The sequence below is a fragment of the Macrobrachium rosenbergii genome, chromosome 2, assembly GCF_040412425.1.
Source record: "Macrobrachium rosenbergii isolate ZJJX-2024 chromosome 2, ASM4041242v1, whole genome shotgun sequence".
NCBI classification, from domain to species: Eukaryota; Metazoa; Arthropoda; class Malacostraca; order Decapoda; family Palaemonidae; genus Macrobrachium; species Macrobrachium rosenbergii.
In genome coordinates, this window is record NC_089742.1 from 47,928,743 (window position 1) to 47,948,136 (window position 19,394).

A 19,394-nucleotide genomic window follows, 5' to 3' on the forward strand; every position below is an offset into this window, starting at 1 on the left:
TAATTAACTGCCAAATCAATCAATCAATCAGAATGACTTTGTTCCCTAAGCATTCACTCTTCAAATCTTCCGTTTACGCTGACAATTTGAAAGTTTCAATTACTTAATATCTTCTCTTTTTCTGATTTTTATTCTGCGCTGATACTTTACACATCTTTTCACCTTCTTCTTCTTCTTCTTCTTCTTCTTCTTCTTCTTCTTCTTCTTCTTCTTCTTCTTCTTCTTCTTCTTCGGTTGAATTCAGAAGGATCAAAGTTCGTGTATTTCAACTGCCGCTCCGCGTGGGAGTCTGTTGTGTGTGCGTGATTCAGACAACAGAAGGATCAAAGTTTGTGGAGAAACTTCTGGAAAACTGATTCAATGTGTAAAGCCTCTCCTGAGTCATGTGTGCGTATTAAAAGCGTGTGTGTGCAGTGTCTGTTTGTGTGTGTGTGGAGTGTGTGTGTAGGGAGAGGAGAGAGAGAGAGAGAGAGAGAGAGAGAGAGAGAGAGAGAAATGTGTGTGTGTGTGTGTGTGTGTATACGAGACTACCACAAAGGAAATGAATATTAAAAACCCCTGAAGGATATATGACTCTGAAGGAGGTTTGACACGAGATGACAAAGAACACTGTGTTTTGTTTTATCAACTTGTATTTTCCCGTGCGAGTGAAATACTTTCAAAAGATTTTCACTACATACATTTATATATATATATATATATATATATATATATATATATATATATATATATATATAAATATATATATATATATATATATATATATATATATATATATATATATATATGCGTGTGTGTGAGTGTGTGTGAAAGACTATGATTTACTGCATGGACAGTGTTGTGTTGTCCATCAACTGCTGAGAGAGAGAGAGAGAGAGAGAGAGAGAGAGAGAGAGAGAGAGAGAGAGAGAGATAAGAGAAATTTATATACACATATATATATATATGTATGTGTGTGTGTGTGTATATTTACATATATATATATATAGACTACCACAAAGATAGAAATAGATAAATTTAGAAAAAAACCCATTCTGAAAAAAGGTCAAATACAAATATATGACTCAGTTCCACAGCAAAGGTGGTTTTATGAAGAAAATTAAGCAGATGAGAGAGAGCTCCTCTGTGGGGCCTCTTGGGAGTTTGGACAAGAAAGAATTCCTTTTCAGGTTCATCTTTGTTTATCAAATTTTAGATTGCCAAAAAATTTTCCTCACCCTTTAATGAAGGATATTTTGGAATGAATACAAGCATTCAGACTTGAGAGAATATTCCCTGGGGTCTGAATAAATAGGTTTCTACTTTTTTCTGTTTATTTACTAAGTAATTTTACGTAGATTAGCTTTCTAACATATCTCATTATACAAAGTTTTTTTTATATGAATGCAAAAATAAAATCTTTTTCCACCATTTTACTTTATAGATAATTATATATACCTTTAAATAAAACTATTTTTGTTTCATGTTTTTGTTTTAATAATTATGAAATAATAAAAATAAATATATAGGCAATAGTATAAATATAGACCCATTGAATATAAAATCTAAAAGTAACATTGTATACAACAAAATAGTTTCAATTTATTTAATATTCAATGAGTCTTAGTTTATGCTCTTCATTACACCCAAAAACTAATTATCTATAAATTCCATGTTCAAATGATTTTCACCATTTTTATATTTTCACAGCCCTCAAGATGAGACCTTAAAATGTCTTTAAATTTCCACGTTCAATAACAGAATATTATGCTGGCTATTTCCCATTTTATTCCAGCTAATATTAGAAATATGCATGGATGGAAAAGCAAAACTCTCATTCAGATTTTTGGGTGAATCCTTTGGTTAAGAAATTTTTAACTCTCCTTTTCAAATGATTCGTACGATACTACGATTGTCATGATTCAAGTGGATATTACATATATTCATCGAGTTAACATCGAATGGGTTTTGAGTGAGTTGCGATTCTGGAAATACCATGTAATAATAATAATAATAATAATAATAATAATAATAATAATAATAATAATAATAATAATAATAATAATAATAATAGTATGTCTTAAAATATAGGGACAACTCCAAGCAATGTCTCGGTAAAAACATATTTAAAAATAATAGCTTTAGTTTTAAATATATGTAAAAATACATGACTGAATTTGTTCCTCCAGTAATAATAATAATAATAATAATAATAATAATAATAATAATAATAATAATAATAATAAATGCTGTAAAAGACTACCAATACTTCCCAGAGACGAACAGGAATCGCCAAATTCCTAGGAATAACACAATCCGTCTGCATTCCCGTTATTTATGCTGACAGGGCAGTTGCTAGAGTCAGCACCTGGATGACCCTGCCTTATGGGACGCGCATTCATCCCATTTCGGGTCCCTTCTGGGAAATAAGTCTGTCCGAGCTGGTCCCAGAGAGCAAGACCCCCTGTTTATGTTAATGGAATTCCATCTCTCACTCCGCGGTCCTCTCCCTCTTTTATTGCTACGCTCATTCAGGATTCTCTCTCTCTCTCTCTCTCTCTCTCTCTCTCTCTCTCTCTCTCTCTCTCTCTCTCTCTCTCTCTCTTTCTCAAGCCGATGATTTAATGTCCTCAATCTAGCTTTATGGTTTCGTTTGCATGGATTGTATTTACCCCCTCTCTCTATATATATATATGTATATATATATGCACACACATATAGACATATATATATACTTTATATATATACATATATATAATATATATATATATATATGTATACACATATATATATACATATATATATATATATATATATATATATACACATATACATATATATATATATATATATATATATATATATATATATATATACACATATATATATATATATATATATATATATATACACACGTCAGCCATTATACGTTTTCATATGCACTGAATATTTACCGTGAACACATAAAATCCTTTCTCACGGCGATAATACCACCATAAATTCCACTTGAAGGCTTTAAAATTCCCTTTTCAAACTCAACGATCAAGAGAAATATGAAAAGTGAGAGGATTTGTAAAAAAAAAAAAAAAATAGAAGATATCTTTCAATGGACGGCATAAGATCGAATGTACGCAAAATATATCTACAGCTCTACTTCAGTACTTTCATTAGTTTCTGACACATGCATACAAACATACATACATACATACATACATGTTTTTCATCAGTTTCTGACGCATTCATACATACATGTTTTCCATCGGTTTATGACATACATACATACATACGTGTTTTTCATCAGCTTCTAACACAAGCACACATACATACATTCTGACACATACATACATACATGTTTTTATCAGTTTCTGACACATACATACACAAACATACGTGTTTTTCATCAGCTTCTGACACATACATACATACATGAGTATTTTTCATCAGCTTCTGACACATAAATACATACATACATACATACGTGTTTTTCATCAGCTTCTGACACATACGTGCGTGTTTTTCATCAGCTTTTTCACATCAGTATTTTCATCATACTGATACATACATACGTGTTTTTCATCAGCTTCTGACACATACATACGTATTTTCATCAGCTTCTAACACATACGTACGTGTTTTTCATCAGCTTCTGACACATACGTACGTATTTTCATCAGCTTTGACACATACGTACGTATTTTCATCAGCTTCTGACACATACGTACGTATTTTTCATCAGCTTCTGACACATACGTACGTATTTTTCATCAGCTTCTGACACATACGTACGTATTTTTCATCAGCTTCTGACACATACGTACGTATTTTTCATCAGCTTCTGACACATACGTACGTATTTTCATCAGCTTCTGACACATGCGTGTTTTTCATCAGCTTCTGACACGTGCGTATTTTTCATCAGCTTCTGACACATACGTACGTGTTTTTCATCAGCTTCTGACACACACGTGCGTATTTTCATCAGCTTCTGACACATATTATTACGTATTTTCATCAGCTTCTGAGCACATACATACGCATTTTCATCAGCTTCTGACACATACATGTTATTCTTCATCAGCTTCTGACACATACGTACGTGTTTTCATCAGCTTCTGACACATACATACGCATTTTTCATCAGCTTCTGACACATACATACGTATTCTTCATCAGCTTCACGCTTTATACATACGTGTTTTCATCAGCTTCTGACACATATGTACGTATTTTTTCATCAGCTTCTGACACATACATACGTGTTTTTCATCAGCTTCTGACACATACGTACGTATTTTCATCAACTTGACACATACGTGCGTGTTTTCATCAGCTTCTGACACACGCATACCGCATTTTTCATCAGCTTCTGACACATACATACGTATTCTTCATCAGCTTCTGACACATACGTACGTGTTTTTCATCAGCTTCTGACACATACATACGCATTTTTCATCAGCTTCTGACACATACATACGTATTCTTCATCATCTTCTGACACATACATACGTGTTTTTCATCAGCTTCTGACACATACATACGTGTTTTTCATCAGCTTCTGACACATACGTACGTATTTTTCATCAGCTTCTGACACATATGTACGTATTTTTTCATCAGCTTCACAGCACATACATATGTTTTCATCAGCTTCTGACACATACGTACGTATTTTCATCAGCTTCTGACACATACATACGTGTTTTTCATCAGCTTCTGACACTTGATACGGCGTGTTTTTCATCAGCTTCTGACACATACATACGTGTTTTTCATCAGCTTCTGACACATACGTACGTGTTTTTCATCAGCTTCTGACACATACGTACGTGTTTTTCATCAGCTTCTGACACATACGTACGTGTTTTTCATCAGCTTCTGACACATACGTACGTGTTTTTCATCAGCTTCTGACACATACATACGTGTTTTCATCAACTGTCTGACACATACATACGTGTTTTCATCAGCTTTGACACATACATACGTATTTTTTCATCAGCTTCTAAATACATACATCGTACGTGTTTTCATCAGCTTCTGACACATACATACGTGTTTTCATCAGCTTCTGACACATACATACGTGTTTTCATCAGCTTCTGACACATACATACGTGTTTTTCATCAGCTTCTGACACATACATACGTGTTTTTCATCAGCTTCTGACACATACATACGTGTTTTTCATCAGCTTCTGACACATACGTACGTATTTTTCATCAGCTTCTGACACATACGTACGTGTTTTTCATCAGCTTCTGACACATACATACGCATTTTTCATCAGCTTCTGACACATACATACGTATTCTTCATCAGCTTCTGACACATACGTACGTGTTTTTCATCAGCTTCTGACACATACTATTATACGCATTTTCATCAGCTTCTGACACATAAATACGTATTCTTCATCATCTTCTGACACATACGCGTGTTTTTCATCAGCTTCTGACACATATGTACGTATTTTCATCAGCTTGACTGGCACATACATACGTGTTTTCATCAGCTTCTGACACATCGTACGTATTTTCATCAGCTTCAACACATACATACGTGTTTTTCATCAGCTTCTGACACATACATACGTGTTTTTCATCAGCTTCTGACACATACATACGTATTTTTCATCAGCTTCTAACACATACGTACGTGTTTTTCATCAGCTTCTGACACATACATACGTGTTTTTCATCAGCTTCTGACACATACGTACGTATTTTTCATCAGCTTCTGACACATACATACGTGTTTTTCATCAGCTTCTGACACATACATACGTGTTTTTCATCAGCTTCTGACACATACATACGTGTTTTTCATCAGCTTCTGACACATACATACGTATTTTTCATCAGCTTCTAACACATACGTACGTGTTTTTCATCAGCTTCTGACACATACATACACGGAGCACCGACCAACCCCTCTACTTTCTCATGTAGCTACACACACACACACACACACACAAACACACACACAGTCTGTCCGTCAACAAGTAATTCACTCTTTCCATTAGTTGCTTTTGCATCCAAACACTCGATTGTTCAAAAGAATAAAGGAATTCATCGCCCGCAAAGCGAACCAGTTAGCCTGGGATTATTGGTTGTTAGAGAATTTATATTCCCTCCTCTCTCCTCTATCCCTCTTGTGATTTGTACTTTATTGGAAAGGCGATGTGTGGGGCAAAATATAAAAATTATATATATATATATATATATATATATATATATATATATATATATATATATATATATATATATATATATATATATATATATATATATATATATATACATACAGAGAGAGAGAGAGAGAGAGAGAGAGAGAGAGAGAGAGAGAGAGAGAGACTTCTAAGAGAGATATTTAATTTACTTCTAAGCATCTTTTGAATAAACGTTCCGTCAAAAGAGAGAGAGAGAGAGAGAGAGAGAGAGAGAGAGAGAGAGAGAGAGAGAGAGAGAGAGCTTCATATACTTCTAAGAACGTTTTATTGAATAAACTTTCCTTTAAAAGACAGAGAAAAAAAGAGATAATTAGAGAGAGAGAGAGAGAGAGAGAGAGAGAGAGAGAGAGAGAGAGAGAGAGAGAGAGAGGGTGGGTGGCTGTTTCTCAGAAGCACGATGACTTTATTTGGTCGTTAGCTCAGACAACGGGTTCGACCTTCACACGATTTATTTATGTATCGATAATCGACATCAATTCACGGTGAAAATTCAACCTTGCTCACCCGCCATTACATTTATGCGTTCACCAATAATTCCATAGACAAAGAAACTCGCAGACATGCATTGATGTCGCGGTGTAGCCGAATACACAATCGAAAACGTCTGTGTATACATGTAAGTGTACAAACATACACATATATCAGCTCAGTGGTCTGGTAAAACTAAGGTATACTTAACTTTTACACAGTTATGATAAAAAGTGTTTTAATGAGGATATGTAAAGCAGAGAGAGAGAGAGAGAGAGAGAGAGAGAGAGAGAGAGAGAGAGAGAGAGAGAGAGATTTTCCAGTCTATCGGAAAAAAAATCGTTTTGTCAACACTTCCATCTTTTCAGAACAAGGAGGCCAGAACGTTAGACTTTTTTCCTCCGCGTATTATGAATTTTGAGAAAGAAAAGGTTAGACTTTTTTTTCCCAGTGTATTATGAATTTTGAGAAAGAAAAGGTTAGACTTTTTTCATAGCGTATTGTGAATTTTCAGAGCTAAAAGGCTAGCCTTTTTTCTAAGTGTATTATGAATTTTCAGAACGATGAGGTTAGACTTTTTTTTCCAGTGTATTGTGAATTTTCAGAATGAGAAGGTTAGACTTTTTTTCCAGTGTATTGTGAATTTTCAGAACAAGAATGTTAGACTTTTTTTCCTTTGTATTATGAATTTCTAGAACGAGCAGGTTAGACTTTTTCCTAAGTGTATTATGAATTTTCAGAACGAAAAGGCTAAACTTATTTCCCAATGTATTGTGAATTTTCAGAATGAGAAGATTAGATTTTTTCCTCAGTGTGTTATGAATTTTCAGAACGAGAAGGTTAGACTTTTTTCCTCAGTGTATTATGAATTTTCAGAATGAGAAGATTAGATTTTTTCCTCAGTGTATCATGAATTTTCAGAACGAGAAGGTTAGACTTTTTTCCTCAGTGTATTGTGAATTTTCAGAATGAGAAGGCTAGACTTTTTTCCCCAGTGTATTGTGATTTTTCAGAACGAGAAGGGTGGACTTTTTTCCCCAGTATATTGTGAATTTCCAGAACTAGAATGTTGGACTTTTTCCCAGTGTATTGTGAATTTTCAAAACGAGAAAGCTAGACTTTATTCCCAGTGTATTGTGAATTTCCAGAACTAGAAGGTTAGACTTTTTCCCAGTGTATTGTAAATTTTCAGAACGAGAAGGCTAGACTTTTTTCCCCAGTGTATTGTGAATTTCCAGAAGTAGAAGGTTTGACTTTTTCCCAGTGTATTGTAAATTTTCAGAACGAGGTTAGACTACTGTTTTGGCTCACCACTTTTTAAAGCCATTCGCTTAAGCTACTTTATAATTAGTGATTCACTGTACCCTCCTCAGCTCTCAATGGATGGCACTTAAAAACAAGTGTTTTGTTTCGAAGCAAAGAACTGCCATCGACCAACATATTCCGATATCAGTAGCTGTGAATGATGGTTGACAAAATTTATGATCTGTAGCAATAAGGTGAATGCGGTATTGAAAAACAAAACGTTCCATAACAGCATATTGAAGTGTTTATGTCGACGTTGCCAGGCAACCAAAAATCCATGAGTGTATCAAGGCGTTTATGAACAATACAAGAGAGCTTATGTGTAAGGACATACTTTGGAGAGCTAGAATATGCGATCTGTTGTTCTTTTGACGAGGTTCAATTTAAGAGAATTATAATAAATGTGAAGAATAAACGCAGAGGTTTTTTGGCTATGTTATACAACCGTGTAAATGCTTCGAAATAAATTTGGAACAAAACTGTGACGTCAGCATTTCACTTTTAGAGGTAGACTGAGACTATAGCCCTCACTTTTGAAGGGAGGCCGTGACTCTGAGCTCCTTCTTTTGGAGGAAGGCTGCTACTTACAGATCCCATTTTTGGAGGGAGGTTACGACTCAGAGCTCCCACTTTTGGAGGGAGGCTAAGGCTTGCAGCCCTCACTTTAGAAGGGAGGCTACGACTTACAGCTCCTACTTTTGGAGGCTGCAACTCACAGCTCCCACTTTATAAAGGAGGCTACGACTTACAGCTCGCACTTTTGGAGGGAACCTGCAACTTACAGATTCCACTTTTGGAGGGAACCTGCAACTTACAGATCCCACTCTTGAAAGGAACCTGCAACTTACAGATCTCAGTTTTGGAGGGAACCTGCACCTTACAGATCCCACTTTAGAAGGGAACCTGCAACTTACAGATCTCACTTTTGGAGGGAACCTGCAACTTACAGATCTCACTTTTGGAGGGAACCTGCAACTCAGAGCTCCCACTTTTGGAGGGAGGCTACGACTTACAGCTCCTACTTTTGGAGGGAGGCTACGACATACGGCTCCCACTTTTGGAGGGAGCCTTCAACTCAGATCTCCCACTTTATAAAGGAGGCTAAGACTTACAGCCCCCACTTTTGGAGGGAGCCTGCGACGCGACTTGGCGTTCTCACTTCTCATAATAAAACTGCAGATCCAGTGGCAGTAACTCAGCCTTTGCCGTCAAAATACGACCACAATAAGCCACTTAAACATCGTCTAGCGGCAAGAGATAAAAGCTGTGAAAGAGTAGATGGAAGAAATTGAGTGAAGGTGTAAGTAGAGAAAATGGGAATAGGAGACGAGAGAAACGGAACTGGAACAGTGTAGAACAGTAGTAACAGCAGTTAAAGAGAGAGAGAGAGAGAGAGAGAGAGAGAGAGAGAGAGAGAGAGAGAGAGAGAGAGAGAATTGGGGTAGGTGCTTCGAGGCAAAGTCAAAATATAAAAATGCACTGGTAAAGAAAATGAAAAGTAAAAAAAAGAGAAAAACCAAAATAAAAGTAGAAGGGGGAAGAATCGAAATATGGAGGGAAAAGGAAAGGTGAAAAAAAAAAGATAAAAATGACAGTAACAAAAGTACAAATGAAGGAAACGACCAGAAAAATAACGAGAAATATCGTTACTTTTCCACCATCGACCGTTTCATCCTGACATTTGGATGAAACAGCGTGCAGCCATGTGGGCGATATATATTACATAATACTACTGTAAGTAGTTAGAAAGATTTTCCTCTCTTCTCTCCTCTCTCTCTCTCTCTCTCTCTCTCTCTCTCTCTCTCTCTCTATATATATCTATATATATATATATATATATATATATATATATATATATATAGCCCTATAAAAATGGAAATTCTATTTTAACTAAAAAATATCTATAAACTGCATATAAAAATAAACTAACGCTAACTTTATCAAACCAAGAGTTTGATTCAGTTACAATGACTACCAGCTCACTTTTCAATATACATATTTTTACTAGCCATTTTACATTGATGTGGAATTTACATATATATATAAAAGAGAGTATGACAGTGTATGCGTTTATATATATATACTATATATATATATATATATATATATATATATATATATATATATATATATATATATATATATAATTTATCAGAAACATCCATTTGCATCTCCTCCAGCGGACAAGGGCGCATTACCCAACTCCTTTGTCGAATCGAGGAACCCTTTTGTACCCAAAAAGAAATCCTTCCTTGCAAATTCTTCTTCTTGTCCGTTATCATACAATGTCCATCATCTTTAATTTCTCCTCCGTACAGAACGGTGAACAGCCTGTCTGTCTGTCTGTACGCCTACAGACCTGTTTTCCTACGTTTGCCATTTCGACTACTCTGACCTATTGAACTTCTGCCCCTGCCTTTCTGGCCTTTAACTCCCTAAAGCTTTCTTAAGGTCAAACATCGAATGTGATTTTTAGATAATGCATAAGATGCAATAGAGGCTGAGTGGAAGTGAATTGGCAATGTTTAAAAATATCCCAGAGAGAGAGAGAGAGAGAGAGAGAGAATATGGTCAATTTAAAAAACCCCAAAGTTATGTGTTAAGAGGAGGCTGCAGAGAGAGAGAGAGAGAGAGAGAGAGAGAGAGAGAGAGAGAGAGAGAGAGAGAGAGAGAGAGAAAGTGGTCAACACTGGTAAGTATTCCCAAGATGTCTAGGTAGAGGGGCTACAATGAGAGAGGAGAGAGAGAGAGAGAGAGAGAGAGAGAGAGAGAGAGAGAGAGAGAATATGGTCAATACTTAAAAAAAACCCAAAGTTATGTGTTAAGAGGAGGCTGCAGAGAAAAGAGAGAGAGAGAGAGAGAGAGAGAGAGAGAGAGTCAGAGAGAAAGTGGTCAACACTGGTAAGTATTCCCAAGATGTCTAGGTGGGGAGAGAGAGGCTACAATGAGAGAGAGAGAGAGAGAGAGAGAGAGAGAGAGAGAGAGAGAGAGAGAGTGGGGTCAACACTGGTAAGTATTCCCAAGGTGTCTAGGTAGAGGGGGCTACAATGAGGAGAGAGAGAGAGAGAGAGAGAGAGAGAGAGAGAGAGAGGGTTAATAATTAAAAATATCTCAAAGATACGTGAGAAGAGGAGGCTGCAGAGAGAGAGAGAGAGAGAGAGAGAGAGAGAGAGAGAGAGAGAGAGAGAGAGAGAGAGAGAGAAAGTGGTCAACGCTGGCAAGTATTCCAAAGACGTCTAGATAGAGGAGGCTGCAATGAGAGAGAGAGAGAGAGAGAGAGAGAGAGAGAGAGAGAGAGAGAGAGAGGCAATATGGATAACTGTATCAGTTATGAAAGGCAGTTACGTACCTCACGAATAAGGGCAAACCATTGTTCTAGATTTATGGAACATTCTACATTATTCTACATCAGACCTGATTTGAGGGAAGACCCTTGTTTGGTATTGCTTCTCACTGTTATTGTTAGTTATCTCCCTTCCTCTGCCCAACCCACACCCCATATAATCCCTGTTGCAATAAATATTAATGAATGTCATTATATCATTGTAATTTTTGTGCTCTTGCGAAGGGATAACGAAGGTATAATGAAACTTAGGAACAGGCACTTACGACGTCGTTCAGAGTCACACCAACTTGAAACAAATGATGGTCTAAGTTAATATAGTTAATGTTTTCCATTTTTATTTTATCAATTTATTTTTTTTATTTTTAATAAGTGTGGTCTCTTCTTTCTTTATTTCCCTTTACCTCCTCTTACTTCTTCCTAATGAACACCTTAATATTCTTTGAAAGCTTGAAGAATTTCAAGTCAATGGCCCCTTGGGTGGGCTTGTTCCATATGAATAGGTTTCATCTTCTGAATAATAATAATAATAATAATAATAATAATAATAATAATAATAATAATTCATATCAACCAAAAATTTCCTTTCATAAACTGAGAACAGAAGTATCCCACATTACTCATTCAAAAAGTGCTGACGAAATCTCAAAAGACCAATCCAAAACTTCCAAACTTAAACAGGGAATTCAACGCGAACTTGAGTCTTCCAAACCATGACATCTCATTATGACCACAAACACCAAGAGTTTAAATCCCAGCTCGTACACTTGTGTCAGCATTTGACCTTTATGGGCAAGGGGATAAAGGAGGTTTACCTCTACATTCAACTTGTAGGTAATTCAGAGTGTCAGGGTAGCCGGCATAGACACAAGTAAAAAATGCGCCGAAGTTTCCTCGGCGCAATCGAGTTTTCTGTACAGCGAAAATAGATCTATCTTTCGGTGGTCTCGGTATGATACTGTATGAGCAGCGGCCCACGAAACTTTGACCACGGCACGGTGGCGGCCTGGCCTACATCGTTTCCAGACGCACGATTATGGCTAACTTTAACCTTGAATAAAAACAAAACTACTGGGACTAGAGGGCTGCAATTTGGTATGTTTGATGATTAGAGGGTAGACGATCAACATACCAATTTGCAGCCCTCTAGCCTCAGTAGTTTTTAAGATCTGAGGGCGGACAGAAAAGTGAGGACGGACAGAAAAACCCGGCACAACAATTTTCTCTTACAGAAAACTAAGAAGCAATCGCAGTTTTCAGTTACACTTCTATTGTTTCGCTGTCAAACGTGTCAAAGATTTAACTCTGGTGGCTGCAAGCAATTCTGAATGTTTACCCGATTGCAATATCTCCTTGGTGTTCGTGAATTCTCTTGGAGAATCAGACGATGTCTGCAGTAGTTTCTGAATTTTTTGTCATTATTAAAAATATTCGAACGACAGGAATACCAACTATGTTTCACATGAAGACCAAAACTTTAGGGGATATTCTCGACCATTAATTGAAGTTTAAGTGAAGATTCTTAACATTCTACTGAGGTTTAAGTTTATATTCTCGACCATCTATTCAGATTTAAGTGAATATTCTCGACCATCAATTCAGATTTAAGTGAATATTCTCGACCATCAATTCAGATTTAAGTGCATATTCTCAACCATCTATTGAGGTTAAGTGAATATTTTCAACATTCTATTGAGGTTTGAGTTTATATTCTCGACCATCAATTTATATTTAAGTGAATATTCTCGACCGTCAATTCAGAATTAAGTGAATATTCTCAACCATCAATTCAGAATTAAGTGAATATTCTCGACCATCAATTCAAATTTAAGTGAATATTCTTCACCATCAATTCAGATTTAAGTGAATATTCTCGACTATCAATTCAGATTAAGTGAATATTCTCGACCACCAATTGAAATTTAATTGAATACTCTCGACCATCAATTCAGATTTAAGTGGATATTCTCGATCACCAACTGAGGTTTAAGTGAATATTCCCGTCCATCAATTCAGATTTACGTGAATATTCTCAACCACCAATGCAGATTTAAGTGAATATTCTCGACCATCAATTGAGGTTTAAGTGAATATTCTTAACCATCTATTGAAGTTTAAGTTTATATTTTCGATCAACAACTGAGATTTGGGAGAATATCTAAAATTATCTGAAATCTAGCTGGAATATCTATCGTTCGGATATTCTTGACGACCACAAAAAAATAAATAAATAAATAAAAGAATCACCAACTACTGCAGATGTCATCTGATTCCCAGAGGGAATTCGCGAACACCACAGAAATCTCGCAATCCGGCAACATTCGGATTGCGCGCAGCCACCAGAGCTAAAAACCTTTGACTCGTATGAAAGAGAAACAATAAAAATATATAACTGGAAACTGCGATTGGTTTTTTTTTCGGCCAGCGCCTGCTGTTCCGGCACACTTTGAATTATCTACAAGCTGATGTTAAAGGTAAACATCCTTTCCCCTTGGCCCCATAAAGGTCACATGCTGACACATATGTGCGGGCTGGGATTTAAAGTCACCTAGTTTTTTTTTTTTTTTTTTTAAGTTCCAATGACTCAGAGCGATTTCATCTCCGCCTGTACCCGAGTCTTTGTCCGACTTTCATTACACTTTCATTATCCTTTCGCAGCGCAATAATTACTACAATGATTTCTTACACTTTCATTATCCTTTCGCAAGAGCGCAATAATTACTACAATGATTTCTTACACTTTCATTATCCTTTCGCAAGAGCGCAATAATTACTACAATGATTTCTTACACTCTCATTATCCTTTCGCAAGAGCCCAATAGCAATTACTACAATGATTTCTTACACTTTCATTATCCTTTCGCAAGAGCCCAATAGCAATTACTACAATGATTTCTTACTTTCATTATCCTTTCGCAAGAGCCCAATAGCAATTACTACAATGATTTCTTACACTTTCATTATCCTTTCCCAAGAGCGCAATAATTACTACAATGATTTCTTACACTTTCATTATCCTTTCGCAAGAGCGCAATAATTACTACAATGATTTCTTACACTTTCATTATCCTTTCGTTCGCAAGAGCGCAATAATTACTACATTGATTTCTTACACTTTCATTATCCTTTCGCAAGAGCGCAACAGTAATTACTACGATGATTTCATGACATTCATTCACAGCATTCGTCGCGACGTGGATTGTACGGGGCTGAAAGGAAAGCTCTTCAAGACAATTACGTCATCGCAAACTGTAATCCAACTGCTTATATGAACTGTTCGCAATTGTAGCGAACTTCCTTAATTACGTTATCAGAGCCAGAGAGTTCGCTCCGGTGTAGTTTCCTCGCGATTGTATCATTTTGTCCAATTAAGCGATATTTGGGTCAGAACGGAATGATGCAATTAAGGGAGGAGGGGAAGGTAGGGGGGGTAGGGGGGAAGGGGAATTGTAGTTATTCAAGTGGTTTTTATTTTCTGTTATTTTGACTGTTCTTTTTGTTATGTTATGCTTCCGCCCCCCTTTCGTTTTAGTTTTCTGTAAAAAAAAAAAAACTATTGTGCCGGCTTTGTCTGTCCGTCCGCACTTTTTTCTGTCCACCCTCAGATCTTGAAAACTACTGAGGCAAGAGGGATGCAAATTGGTATGTTTGTCATTGACCATCCAGTCATCAAACATACCAAATTGCAGCCCTCTAGCCTCAATATATTTTTTTTTTTATTTAAGTTTAAAGTTGGTAATAATCGCGCGTCTAGCAACGATATTGAAAACCAGGCCACCATCGGGCCGTGGGTTAAAGTTTCATGGGCCGCGACTCATACATCATTATACCGAGACCACCGAAAGATAGATCTATTTCCGGTGGCCTTGATTATACGTTGTACAGAAAACTCCATTGCTTCGGCGCATTTTTTACTTGTTTGTTACGTGAACAATTATCTTTTATGCTGATCAAAGGATGTTTTGATCAAGAACCGATTTTTCTGGTATAAAAACAACTTTATTCAGTCGTTTTTTCAGTAACTTTCACATGTATCATGAAAAACACATCTTCGAAAGAACTTATTTTTGTATTCTGCACATTTTTTTATTGGTAAGCTAAACAGGTTCATGTTATGCCGTGGTAAGAGTAAAATTCTTTTTACTTTACTTAAAAAATAAACAGCTTTTGCTTATACACCCAAATTCTTCGTTACTATACAAATACCTCTTTAGTCTTTCCATATTATTCCATGTCTTTCACTTTCTTGCAAGCAACGCTCACTTAACCTGATTTTTAGTTTTCTGTCAAAGAAAACTATTGTGCCGGCTTTGTCTGCCCGTCCGCACTTTATTCTGTCCGCACTTGTTCTATCCGCACTTGTTCTGTCCGCCCCCAGATCTTAAAAACCACTCAAGCTAGAGAGCTGCAAATTGGTATGTTGATCATCCACCCTCCAACCATCAAACATACCACATTGGAGCCCTCCAGCCTCCTCAGTAGTTTTTATTTTATTTCAGGTTAAAGTTATCCATAATCGCATCTCTGGCAACTATTTAGGATAGGCCACCACCGGGCCGTGGTTAAAGTTTCAAGGGCCGCGGCTCATACAGCATTATACCGAGACCACCGAAAGATAGATCTATTTTCGGTGGCCTCGATTATAAGCTGTAGCGACTGTACAGAAATCTCGGTTGTGCCGAAGACACTTCGGCGCATTTTTTTACTTGTTCTAATCAAATCCACTAGAAAACTTTAAGAAAAAAAATTAGCCTTTTCAATTTCCTCACTTTAGCAAGTCTCCAAGTTGCGAGAGAAAGTTTTTGTTTACCGTATGCCATATCTCTCTCTCTCTCTCTCTCTCTCTCTCTCTCACGCATACACACACACAAAAGGAATTAACCACCGCAAAAGGCAAGAAAGCTGTGTGAACATTAAAGCTGGTTTTGCGACTCGCTTATTTTATTTAATTATTTTTTTTGGTCATACTCCTGCAAGCGTTTTTTTTTCTCCTCGTCTAAGATGCCGTTACGAACACTCCGGATTTTTTTTTGTCGTCATTCTCGTTCGTTTAAAAAAAGGTCAATTTTTTTTTTTTTTTTACTCTTTTTCCAGAAAGTTAATAATGTTCTCTAATGGTGGTCTTTCCTGCTACCAAACACGCTATTAAGGGGCACCATGATATTTTCTTTTTCTTCTTCTTCTTCTTCTTCTTCGTCGAGAGAGAGAGAGAGAGAGAGAGAGAGAGAGAGAGAAAGCACCGCTACCAAACACACGATTAATATGCTCCATGATATTCTCTCCTATTTTTAACGAGAGAGAGAGAGAGAGAGAGAGAGAGAGAGAGAGAGAGAGAGAGAGAGAGAGAGAGAGAGCACCGCTAACAAACACACCATTAATAAGCTCCATGGAGAGAGAGAGAGAGAGAGAGAGAGAGAAAACACCGCTACCAAACACACCATCAATAAGCTACATGGAGAGAGAGAGAGAGAGAGAGAGAGAGAGAGAGAGAGAGAGAGAGCACAGCTACCAAACTCACAAATAATAACCTCCATGATATTTTCTTCCATTTTCGACTAGAGAGAGAGAGAGAGAGAGAGAGAGAGAGAGAGAGAGAGAGGGCTCTTAATGTGCTCCTTCCACTAATTAGCCATTCAATCTGTGCGCTTTTTGTTACCCCCATTTCCCAGCCTGAGAGTTCTACAACGCAACGCAATAGATTTAATTCTCGGAAAAGAATTAAAAACCTTGAATAAGCAGAATTTCCAGGATTGGGAGACAAACTATAAAAAACTATAAAAAAAACTCGCTGCGCATGCGCACTAATTAAAGTGTAATTTGAAATCTCTCGGGGCTTAACAACCTCCCGTTATGAAAATACATTTTCTATGGTAGAATGTTTAGCTCCTTTTCTAAACAAATAAATTCCTTGGTCATTTTCCAGGGCGAATGTGAAAGAACATTGGTCACATATGTAACTGAAGGGGATGAAGCACATTAATGATGTTTATTCTTCCTCAAGTTTTATTTTCATTTGCCAGTTCCATCTCGTTAATTTGACTCGACACATTTTTAGAATGGGACTTTATTCATTACTATCATTGTCTTTACACTCTTTTGCAGTTTTTCACACGTATAATATACTGTGTATATATATATATATATATATATATATATGTATATATATATACAATATACATACATATATATATATACATATACATATACATACACACTACATATATGTGTTTGAACGTATATGTCCCGAAGGAATCCTTCCCGAAGACGGAGTCATTCCCGAAGGCGAGTCATTCCCGAAGACGAGTCTTGAGTCCTTCCTTCCCAGGACTCGGCGAAGTCATTTGCATAAACACGGAACAGGCCCCATAGAGAGAGACGCCATTCCCCGAGAAACTTTCTTCTGGTGAAACTTCGGTCTCTCATGAATATTATGCATCATTAGCTGATGAATGCCCTTTCCCGTTATCATTATAAGCCTTTACATTATAAGTGGAGGATTTTTTGTTCCTTTTTTTGTGATGAATTAGAAATTCTTGAAGTCATCATCACCACTTTAGCCTTGTTTACGTGTTCACCACTATGAGATGGTGGGCTTGTTCCATATGAATAGGTTTCATCTTCTGAATAATAATAATAATAATAATAATAATAATAATAATAATAATAATAATAATAATAATAATAATCAGGAGTATTTGCAAGCCGATCTCACGTCGTCACTTCCTTCAGCCCTGGAACCTGTGTCTGATTTATCATGTCGTCTCCTGTCCTTCGTTCGGCTCCTACAGCTTGATGCCAATTCCTGCGTTCTTCCTGAAGATATTCACAAGAAAAAAACAAGAAGAAGAAGATCGAGGTAAACAAAGCGGAAGCTAGCATCTGCGATGGAGGAAAGTTTGTTGACATAATTAGTCCGAGAGAATTCGTACAGTCGTAGGTGTATAACAAGGAGGTTCCTTGACTTTACACAATCAGGGAGGTACCTTGTGCAAATAATAAGAGATACGGTTTACCTAACAAGGTAGAACGTCGGCATTTTTTCGAAGGGGCCTAAATTCCTTTTCTACAAACGAGGGACGGCACGTTTGCCTTGAAAAACAATGATGAAGAGGCGTGTTTGCCCTTAAAAAACAATGATAAAAAGGCATGTTTGCCCTTGAAAAACAATGATGAAAAGGCGTGTTTGCCTTAAAAAAACAAAGATGAAAAGGCATGTTTGCCTTAAAAAAAGAATGATGAAAATGGATGTCTGGCTTTGATAAAAGGCATGGCCTTAAAAAGAATGAAAAAGAATGAATATAAAAGGCATGTTTGCCTAAAAAAACAAAGAACCTTAAACAAAGAATGATAAAAGCATGTTTCTTGAAAAACACTGATAAAAGGTCATGTTTGTCTTAAAAAACAATGAATGTCTACCTAAAAATTGATAAAAGGCATGTTTGCCTTGAAAATGATAAAAGGCATGGTTTCCTAATAATCAATGATAAAAAGGCATGTTTGCCTTAAAAAAAGAATGATAAAGAGGCATGTTTGCCGTAAAAAAAATTATAAAAAGGCATGTTTGCCTTGAAAAAAAAAAAAGATAAAAAGGCACGTTTGCTTTAAACAACAATGACAAAAAGGCATGCTTGCCTTAAAAAATTATAAGGCATGTTTGCCTTGGAATGATAAAAAAAAAGGCACGTTTGCCTTAAAAAAACAACTACAAAAAAGCATGTTTGCCTTAGAAAAAATTATAAAAAGACTTTATTCGTAATCATGTGCAATGTATAAACAGAAATCAAGTCCCTACTCCTAAAGAGAAACAAGATATTTTTCACAACCCAAGAAATTTGTAATCAGAGGAAAAATGAGTATATACAATGATTTCAGGCAGAAGCAGGGAAATAATTAACCGGAGTATTATCTGTGTTTAACCAAGAAGAAGGAATAAGTTCATAATCAGATGTGAAATAAATAACCAGCAATAAAGTATGCGAATATAACTAGGAAAAAGACTGCGTTAACCAGACCAAAATCTGACCGGTAATATAACCAGTAGGAGAAAGACTGCGTTAACCAGACCA

General features: G+C 36.4%; 2 protein-coding genes across 2 annotated transcripts in view; both read right to left on the minus strand.

Annotated features, from left to right (window-relative positions):
* Nucleotides 1-19,394, minus strand: part of Cbp53E (Calbindin 53E) — a 295,119-nt gene that overhangs the window by 140,749 nt on the left and 134,976 nt on the right.
* LOC136842997 (ABC transporter F family member 4-like) overlaps nt 104-19,394 on the minus strand; it is a 196,347-nt gene continuing 177,056 nt past the window's right edge. Inside the window, exon 4 of the mRNA XM_067110992.1 lies at nt 104-228. Coding sequence (XP_066967093.1) covers nt 104-228 — 125 coding nt within the window. The remainder of the gene's footprint in view (nt 229-19,394) is intronic.